The 10,401-nt window shown below is 46.4% G+C and overlaps 1 protein-coding gene across 2 annotated transcripts; it reads left to right on the top strand.

Moving 5' to 3' along the window:
* Positions 1 to 526: 526 nt before the first annotated feature.
* On the top strand, positions 527 to 10,150 carry FAM110C (family with sequence similarity 110 member C). 2 transcript variants are annotated; one of them, XM_053589546.1, is made up of 2 exons: positions 527 to 915; positions 1,171 to 10,150. In XM_053589546.1, the coding sequence occupies exon 2, from the start codon at positions 1,294 to 1,296 to the stop codon at positions 2,269 to 2,271; it is 978 nt and encodes a 325-aa protein (XP_053445521.1). In that variant the 5' UTR covers positions 527 to 915; positions 1,171 to 1,293; the 3' UTR covers positions 2,272 to 10,150. The 2 variants fall into 2 exon arrangements, with proteins under 2 accessions (XP_053445521.1, XP_053445520.1); XM_053589545.1 differs by having other exon boundaries at positions 527 to 1,027.
* Positions 10,151 to 10,401: the final 251 nt, after the last annotated feature.

Raw genomic sequence — 10,401 nt, 5'->3', positions numbered from 1 at the left:
AGCTCAAAGGAACCAAACATCTCCAAGGCCCACTTGGCACAGCCTTACTTTAGACCAGTTTCTGGAAACCAAGCAGACCCCTGCCCACAGCACCTTCCCTCCGCCCGCCGGCTGCCATGCTGTACTGGGCTTTTGACCAGAACCTTTCAAGGGCCGCGCGTTCTGGAGTTGGCCTTCTCGGAAGAGAGACGTGGGCATTTCACTTGCCTGGCAGCTATGTTCAGTGTTTTGTCCAAATTGTGTAAAGAACGGAATTTGGGAAATTTTTCTCTTAAACTTTTAGCATTCCAATGCTGATTCACTGCCTTATGAAACCGGTTTCCCAGATGCTTTGGTTACAGTGAACACAGTAATGATTCTGGGCTTTTTCCAAAACCACTGAGCTGCGTCCGTCCTCTCACCAGCCGGTTGTCCCGCAAGTCCCCGCGCAGGACGCTGGCCTGGCCACGCCCGCTGTGGCGAGTGATGAGACTGGACACATTGGGTCCCTGACGACTTCCGGGGTTCTTTCTGCCCAACAGATAAAGAGATAAGCGCTGTGTTATTTTCCTTTCATATCCCAATTCCTCTCTGATAATAAGAATATGACCTCGGGTAGAGACTTAGGCAATTGATTTCCAACCACGGGGAGGTCACTTTAAGAATTCAAAGGATGTAAGGCACCTGCCTGGGGGCAGCCCGTTCCCTCTATCTCTTCCCCTTGGAAAATGCAGCGTCCAACAGTGATTTTCTGGGACTCTTGAGTCAGGGAGGAAGCGGCTGGTACCTGGAGCTTGGAAAGCACCGCCTCCCTCCGCTCCTCTGCGCCGAGAGCCCCCCGCCAGACGCGCTGCCGGCTCAGAGCGGGTTCTTCCCCGCCCTGTTGCTTAGCTGCGCTGCCAGGACGTACCGGAAGGTGGAGGCCGCTGGCTGGAGGTGAGGAGGCGGCTAGACACGGAGACAAGGGGGAGGAAGGAGGTGAGGAAGAGGGAGGAGCCGAGACGCCGGGCCCGAGGTGCCGGGCGGGGACCGGAGCAGCTCGCGGAAGGTGAGGGCTGGCGGAGGCATCGGGCGGGAAGGTGGGGCCCGGGCTGGGGGTGAGGGTGGGCGGAGAGGAGCGGCCCGGGCGGACACTGGGGCGGCCAATCCTTGCGGACTGAGGTTCGCCCCAACTCCGAACCTGGGTCGCAGGGCACTCGGGCGCTGTTTCCTGCCCGGCGCGGACTTCGGAATTGGCACTGGGACTGACAGGCGCTGCAACCCGAGCGCGTCTCCACTGGACCGGGAGTTCCGGCAAGTCTGTCCCCCGCAAGAATGCGCGCCCAGGCGGCCCTGGACATGCCACCGAGCGAGCGGCTCTTTCTCCGGGACCCTGACGCTTCCAAACAATCGGATACAGCACGGCCAGCACGCAGGAGTGCGGTGGAGAGACTTGCGGCAGATCGCGCCAAGTACGTGCGGAGTCGACCGGCGGCTGGCCGGAGCTCTGCCTCCGAGAGCAGCGGCTCTGTGGCGATCACCGGAGGGGGGGACGACTCAGGATCTCTGGCTTGCGCCCCGGGTCCAGTGTTGCGCAGGACTATTGCGCGGAAGCCTCTGAGGCCAGACTCCCTGGTCATCTACCGGCAGAAATGCGAGTTCGTGCGAGGACCCGGCGCCGACGGCTCCAGAGCAAGCCTGGTGAAGAAGCTGTTCCAGGGGCCGAGCAAGGACAAAGCTCTGGTGCCCCCCGAGACGCCCGGAGTGGGAGAGGTGGGCAAGGCCAGGGGCGGGGAGGCCTCCCGGGCCAAGCTTGGCCCCTCAAGGGCTCCCGAATCCTCAGCTGCCCTCGAGCCTTGTGAGACTCCGGTCCCCGCTCCGCCGACTGCGGCGACCACCGGGGTACCAGCTGCGCCCCCTTGTCCCGGACCGACGGTGACCAGGCGTGGGGGGCTGCGGCGTTCGCAGTCAGACCTCAGCTCCCGCTACTCCATGGCCTTGGCCGAGTTTGACACCTTCTTCCAGTACTGCGGTCTGGACCCTGAGGTGGTGGAGACTCTTGGGAGGGAGAACTTCTCCGTGGGGTCGGACCCTGCAGGTCTCAAGGTGCGCAGCGTGAGCGTCGCCACTTCCGACAGCGGCTTCTCCCGGCACAGCATCGGAGGTGAAGATGGGCTGCAGGAAGAGGAGCTGGTGGAGCAGGTGCCCAGCACCACCTCCGTCATCGAGAGGAACGCCCGCATCATCAAGTGGCTGTACACTTGTAAGAAGGCCAAGGAGAGGCCCAGCCAGGGGCTCCAGGGGCCGGCGTGACTCGCGGTGCGCGCCCAGAAAGCTAGGTTGGGAAGCCCATCTGCGCGTGCCGATGAGGGCCTGGTGACCAGTGGATGATGGTTAGTTACAGCTGATGCTTAGAATTCAGTACGCTAAGTTGGAAGGGACCCACGAGATTGGCACGCAGAGGCTTAGGAGTTGAGCCATCACAGCTGAAGAAGCGGAGGCAGCAGTCGCGGCACCTGCAGGCCCAGTCCCCTCTCGAGTTGCTGCGTCCAACCACCAAAAAGGGTAGTCTGTAAGTTAACACTGTCCCACCTGGCTTATCACTGTGGAAATAGGAGAAATCCGAATTGTAAAATCCCGTCAGCAAGCAGCTTTATTATATCTTGTGCTGAAAATAGCCTGAGCCCTGACCTTCGAGTCAGCTGCCGGTGGGCCTGCAGCCCTGTGCAGCTGCTGTCTCACCTCCCCACAGAGAGTCTCTGTGTACTTTGCTGGGGCCCTTACAAAGTGAGAGAACTTTTCTACAGGACCTTGTCAAAACTTTGGGATTCGTTTAGCAATAAAAAAATCTTTATTTAGCTAAATTTTGTTTAAATTGTTTTGAGAGCTTCCGTTTGTTAAACTGGGGGAATTGGTCTGGATTGTAACCAGTGTTTCATAGTTCTGAACTGCTGTGATTCTACAATTTTTTTGCCTCTGGTGATGCATTCGGGAACTAACTTCCCTTTGAATAGCCAGTAGCCCAGAGTTGACCTCAAGCTCTTTTTTTGTTGAGGAGTGTTTATCCCCACTGTCACTCCCTCTTCCCTGAAGTGAGGGCATTTTGGGGAATAGTGCAGAGAAGGTACTTTTTCAGGGTTCTCTTTGAGAGCCAAGAATTTAAACAATGCAGCACCTTTTTTCTCTTGCCATTCAATGACAACTTGCTAAATTATGAGATGAAATTATTTTGTCTGCCATTGAGATAAACTACTGACAGACACTGCATCAGCCTGTAGAGCTGCCACAAGATATTTGAAGATTTTATTTCTAAAATTAAATTCAGAATTAACAAGAGGAGGCGAATTCATTATTCTTCTTGAACTCAGAAAGCTCAGGACTTAAGTTCTTCCTTCTAACTTATAGATGATTTGCATTTTCTGCTAGCCTAAGTCTCCAAAGAATGTATATAGGCAGTCAATTTAAAAAAAATTAATTTGTGTTTTTCACAAATTGTCTTTTGGACTTGGAGATGGGTGAAGGGCCTTCTCGCAATGTGATGCTGTTGTGAACACGTAGTGGAAGATTTTGGGGAGTGGGCATGGTGGGTGAAGAGATACCTTCTGGCTGTAGAGCACAAAACCAGAAGCTGGGGGGCTGTCTTCTGTTAGCAGGTGACTCTGGCACTGTACACCGGGCTTCCTTTGTCCATAGAGTAAAGGGAGATGGGTGGATGATTTCCGATCTCTACATTTTATATTCTGTGTAGTGATAATCTGCATATCTGTGTTCCATAACTGGAACCTGGAAAAGGGAAATAAAACACCCCTGTCTATTGGATCATGTACACATACAAGATAAGTTTATGAATACGTTTCTTCCAGGCAGCCAGAGCATGTGTAGCCAGTAGGTGGTATAAATAGGGGTGGGTCAAGAAGTTGACAAACCAAATAAAACCTGACAACATAAAAATGAAAGTGGCCCCTCCAGACCCAGGCCCAACCCTGTCTCTAGCACCCCAGTGTCAAAACAGTGACCTGGAAGAGAACTTAGGATGTAATCTACAAAGTAGCCTTCCCAGAGTCCTTATAAATTTGAACTTATGAAAAATATAAGATGTTTGGTTAGCCTGTAAAAACTTTCACTTTTATGACAAAAGTAGTTGAAGTGAGAGGAAAGGGAGGGCAGGTTTGAGAAAGGATGGAGGGAAAAGTGACAAGAGAACAAGGGCTCTCTGGCTTATTTTTCACCCTTTCTCCCTCCATCTTAGCCCCATTTGTTCTAAGCAGGACACAGTGTCCCTGCCTTTCAAGAAGTTTCACATTGTTGCTCATAACAGGGGACAATCACACAGAACCTGTCTCAGTTTTTGTATGGTATCGTATGGTGGTCACAAGCAATGTAAAAATTTATGTTACAAATTACTCCCCAAGACTCAGTCATAGTGTCCCATTAAGCAGAGACCTAATGCCTGGGTGCTGGGAAGGTTGTGAGAAGGAAATAAGTTCCCTGGGCCTTCTCCAGCTAGCTGGAACAGTGTCTGCTCATGACCTCAGCCTCCTTCACACCTCACCACTTCTAAACTCTGGTGTTCCCTCTGAAGACCTGCCAGCCCCCAAAACCCACTGTGGTGGCACAGTGACACCAGCAGCCTGGTGCACACTTGGTCAGTGAGATGAGCCTCTGATACTCTGCATTGGAGTCACTTGTTCTGAGACTAGGTCTGTAACTTCTGGACAATATAAAAGCTAGAATTCAAGCTGTTCTTTTTCTGATGAAATCTGTAAGGATTAAGTTTAGAATTTTACTGAAAATTCAAAAAATTTAAGATGAACAATGGTAGATCTTCTAAATGAAAGAGAAAACAAATATATTTTATATGTAGGTTTTTGTCCCCTTGGTAGGTATAATAAAGGTATCTAATCTAGAACTAAATAATCAGTTTATGAGTTTCTTACCCCTTGGGGTAAAAGTGTTTACTTTTCAAAACTGAGGATATCAAACCTGGAGAATGACTCATAGAATCTGCATGCAAGTCCATTGGGGATTTATGAGTAACAGACAGTTACACATGGGTAATTTTCATATTCTGTTTCCCAGAGTATAATTCACGAAAATTGCTCTTCTGTCTCCTGTGTTTAGTCATCTTCCTGTCCTTCAATTAGTCAAATTGGGGAATTGCCAAAATGTGTCTTTCTGCTTTTCTGTTTTGCATAAAATAAGTAAATTGCTTTTTTTAATATTGGCATAAAAGAATGGTAACTTGTCCTTTGAGATAATTAGGGATAAATGTTGTTTAATTTCAAGGCAAAAATATTCAGATATTCCACAGCTATCTTCACATTACCCTTCACCAAAAAGGAAGGGAGGAACAGAGGGAAGGCCTGAAGAAAACCACTGAAGCTCCTGGAACAGAATCCTGCCTCACCTTTATTATGCAAAGATGCTATAGTCATATAGAACACATAAATTGGGGATACTCAGAGCTTTCTGCTCCTTTCTTTGATGACTCTGCAAAGCTCTGTAGTTGCCACTGGGGAGCCCATTTCAGGTGAACACATGTTTGAATAGCTGTCTTTCCCTGTCTTCTGGCCAGCACTGGGCCTTCAAGAGATATTAGCATTTGAAAAGGGAAGAATCAGTTTGCTTTCAAATATTTAGTTGGACTGTCTGCCTTGTTCTGTTGTCTGACTCTGGCAGTTAGCACTGGCCTTAACAACATTCAAAAAAGTTTCCTTTACTGCCTGTGAGCAGTTTGAGGCAAAGAGAAATTTTGAAAGCCCAGGAAAAGGGCTGCCAGGAGAGGGAGATTTCTTCTGACAAAGAAAGCAGATGATAGTCGTTCTAGATATTTTAAAATGCAGAGAATGTCACAGAAGTAGAAACTATAGGATTCAGACTTTGTAGTATAGTCTTTCAACTTTTGCCTGAACTGGGGTTGACTCACTGTTTCTTTAACTCCTTAGGAAGCAAGAATTACCAATGGTATGGACTACTGGAGTGTGTCAGGTGACTTGGGACCCTGGTGCTATTTGTCCAGTGCCTCTGTACCCAGGAATAAAGCACTATGGACAAAGCTTAAGTGGTTTCAGAAGGTTTGAAAGGCTATCGAGAATATGGGAAACACAGATAAGGAAAATTTGCTGACTTATAACAAGTGAAACACCAAGAGACGTTCTACTTGTTTAAAGTGGATTTATCCTTGCTTTCAGGGGGCATCTGGAAAGCTGTTTGGAAATACTTTTAGGGTTATCTTTTTAACCCTAATTTTTTTTTTCTTTTTTTTTTGAGACAGAGTCTCACTATGTCGCCCTCAGTAGAATGCTGTGGCGTCACAGCTCACAGCAACCTCCAACTCTTGGGCTTAAGCGATTATCTTCCCTCAGCCTCCCAAGTAGTTGGGACTACAGGCACCCACCACAATGCCTGTCATTTTTTTGTTGTAGCTGGCCCAGGCTGGGTTCGAACCCACCAGCCTCAGTGTATGTGGCTGGTGCCGTAACTACTGTGTTATGGGCGCCGAGCCAAAATTTATTTATTTTTAAATGCAAGAGCATGAAAACCAAGTGTAAATGCTTGGTATGTGTTCCTGTGCCCATCTGGGGCTGACTGGCACCATTTAAATCAAAGTAATCAGAGCCAACAAAGAGTAAGAACACATTCACACACACCATGCATGTTTCCAAAGCATTCCTGTATGGTGAATTATACTTAACTCCTAAACTATGCAACTGATGATCTCATGTAACAAATCAGAAAGCACTTTTAAAATCACTTGGAGGTACAAGGTCATTTTATTAATGCCATTCTCTATTTGGGTTGTAGGCATGTAGAAGTCTCCATTAAAAGATGAATTAGAATTGAGGCACTGCCGAATGATACTTTTTCTTGTACTTGGACAGTTTCTGGAGAGCTGACAGAGAATCTGGGCACTTCTTCAGGTCAGACCAGTGGCAGCACCCACTTTGCTGCAGCACCACTTAGAGTGAGCTCCATAGTTTTGTGGCTCCTAACTTCCTAGAGGGCACGGGACACAGCATCTTAGGTGGGACCTTCTCCTTCACACCTCTCCACATCACATAATCATCCCAAATTTGGCACCAATTCACCCTTTTCTCAAAGGGAGTATTTTTTTTAAAGGAGCAGCCTCTGGGTGGCTGGGAAACTAGAATCAGAATGTGGGGAGGGGCTTACTGGGACCCTTCATTCTGAAATTGCTTATGACACCAAGATGACTATTGAGATTTTGAACCTTCTGAGAGGAATTTTGTATCACTCAAAGAAAATTCATTAGAAGATTGGATGCAGTGGCTCACACCTGTAATCCTAGTATTCTGGAAGGCTGACGCAGGCAGATCCCTTGAGCTCAGGAGTTCCAGACCAGTCTGAGCAAGAGCAAGCCCCCATCTCTAAAAGTAACTGCGCATTGTGGCAGGTGCCTATAGTCCCAGATACTTAGGAGGCTGACACAAGAGGATCGCCGCTCAAGCCCAAGAGTTTGAGATTGGTGTGAGCTATGCTATAGCACTCTACACCAGGGTGACTGAGTGAGACTATCTCAGAAAAAGAAGAAAAGGTATGTTACCCAGTCAGCTGTTTCAAAACTTACCATATTTTATCATAACATATGTCTTCAAGAACAAAATCACTACAGAATAATATGGAGAGAAAGAAATGAGTTTCTCAATGATGTCATATTTTATAAACCATTCCATTTGAATATATTCATGTATTTGTTTAATATTTTTTTATTTTTGTAACTTTTATTGTTAGAGTAGGTCTTTGAGTTACTTATTTATTTTTATACAGTTATTAGTCTTCAAATAGTTTTCCTTTACTTCATGTGGTTTTAGTTCTTGTCAGTATAGTTTTAAATCATTTTGTCTGTGGTCATCTTCTTGTACATGTACATATTGTTTATTTGAACTTTCATCTTTTGACTATGAGTAGAAGGCTTGGCACTCCATAAAGTATTCACTACTGTAGTGATTTGTTTTCCAGGAAGTCCCAGGTACACATTTTTGGAGGCTTTGCAGGCTGACAGATAAACCTTTTTCTTCCTTTTTTTTTTTTTTTTTTTTTGAGATAGAGTCTCATTATGTCGCCTTCAGTAGAGTGCTGTGGCATCACAGCTCACAGCTGACACAGTTTCTAAATAGCTTTTTCTATATACTACTTGCAACTGGAGTACAATATTGTATGTCATCTATTAAAGAAATAAAGTACTTTTATCATTTGTTAAATTGACTTGAATTTTAACAAAGCAAAGGAAATTAAAAATGAGAATATGAATAGTTATTCATATCTTTTGTTTCTCCCTTTCTTCTGGATACCATCTCATCAGATTATCAGCAGAAATGAGGAAAGCATTGCCAGACTAAGCCACACCAGTTGCAGGACACCTGAACTTTCCAACTTGAAATACAGTAAAAACAGTTTTAAGTCTTCAGCACTTTGCTTTTCTCTAATTGTTTTTCAGGCTTCTGCTTAAAAGGATTTTTCTTAATGTTTTATTAAGAAAATGAGCACAAAGATAAAAATGAAAGCATGGTTTGTGCCCCTTCTCATTAGCTCATCAAATGAGGTGAACTCTGCTCCTTTCAGGGTGCTTTCAGTATGCTCAGGGTGGCCTGGGCAGAGGTGAGGAAGGAGCAGGCTCTTCTCTTGAACTGACTGTGCCAGGCCCAAAGATGGGCCTTCCTGAGCAGAACAAATACAGTACCTCTGTGTGTCCACAAAGCACATAGACAAAAGCCCCGGTGCCATAGAAACTCTGGTCATTGAGAAGTAGCCCAGGTGCTATGTGGTACAGCTTCTGCCCCAGGGGACAGCCACAGTTGCTTTTCTTCCTCAGGTAAACCTGAAGGCTTGCACAATGGTTAAGTGTATAAACTTTGCATGTATATTAATGAAGCAAATAGATTTGTGCAATATTTAGATATTCTGGGTTGAAAATATTAAACAAGAAAAAACTGAGTGTCTCAACCAGGCACTTTTATAACTCTGGTCTTGCAAGTAGCAGGAAGCAGCTGATGGGAGGAACATAGGGAAACACCAGAAAATGTGCTCCTGCCAGGAATGGCTTCTCCATTATCTCTACTATGACACCTCAGATTCTATGATTGATTACCTTTGTGTTCTTTCCTTAATGACTGTCATTAAAATGAGAGTGCTTTTGAGGAAAGAACGTGTTGAACTGTTAATAACTATTCGCCTTTAAATCTCACTTCAGTATACCCTGTGGAATACTCAATTTTGAGGTTAAGTAGGACTCATAATTACATGTACCAGAACAGGAAATTATGGAATTTCAGAGACCCAAAGCCCCACTATCCACTCTGTGATATCAGAATACCTGTGCCCGGAGCAATGTGACTTTAACCAAGGCTGTCACTGCACAGCAGCAGAATCACCCACAGACAGGTGTCAAGGGTGAGCCCAGCTCCTGCCACACTTTCTCGGGGGCACTGATATTCAATAAGGAAAGAGAGAGAGCGAGATGATGAAGATGAAGAGAGGGAGAGAGGGAGGAAGTAGTGAGTGACTCTATGAGACAGGTTTATGAATTTATATAACCATTTTGGTTCACAGTTTCAATTTGGTGGCCGATCTGTCTGAATCATAAATGGAACTCAAAGTCCAAAGCATATAAAAAGAATCAAGCAACAAGGAAAGGAAACATGTAAATTATAAATGGCTTTTTTTTTTTCCTGTTTTATTTTAATCTCCTTCACCCTGGCAGCTAATTAGCTCCGTCAGTCAGAAGGTCATGGGTGGGGGCTGCATGCTAGCCTTTGGCTTTTAGGAGCAGTCTCCTTTTCAGACTTAGGGAGAGAATAAAAAGAGTCAATGTAGCAAATAAACCCAAAGCCAGCCCAGGAAGCCAAGGCGGTGCTTTTTCTGGGTGATCCTGAGAGCTGTTCACAGACACGCCCTTGGAGGCACACAGCAGGCTCAGGCTGGGCAAGTCCAGCGATGTTATCAACACTTGAGGACCCTACTGTTTTCTCAACCTGCTTGGCAAGACTGAGGCATTAGAGTTCAGGGTATTTCCAAAGTGCCTTCGGGCACCTCACACCATTCCTATTCTAGGTGACTGTGAGAACTGTGGGCATCTGCTGGTGCTAACAGCAGGGACCCACTCAACCTGTGCCACACTGTTATAGCTGTAAGTGACCTTGGAGATCCCCTCCCAGAAGCACCTCTAGGCCAAGGTGCATTGCCCGGGCGCACAGGGCCTGGAAGGGGACTCACCCCTTTCTAGGATGTCCTGGGGAACCTGCCTCAGGACATTAGTAAGGTGACAGCTGTCCCTCCAGTTTCAGCACAGAGTCCTGAGGAAACTTCTGTTCCCAGCAAACTGGAAAGGCAGCATAGCCCAGAGGAAGCCTTTGAACACACATCCATGACATATTCTTGAGTTCACTTTAGTTCCCACTTTCTGAGAAAATGAATATCAAAATT

Source organism: Nycticebus coucang, chromosome 4 (genome assembly GCF_027406575.1).
Source record: "Nycticebus coucang isolate mNycCou1 chromosome 4, mNycCou1.pri, whole genome shotgun sequence".
In the NCBI taxonomy this organism is placed as follows: domain Eukaryota; kingdom Metazoa; phylum Chordata; class Mammalia; order Primates; family Lorisidae; genus Nycticebus; species Nycticebus coucang.
The sequence above is the reverse complement of the archived record's forward strand: the minus strand, read 5'-3'. Positions and strand labels throughout refer to the sequence as shown.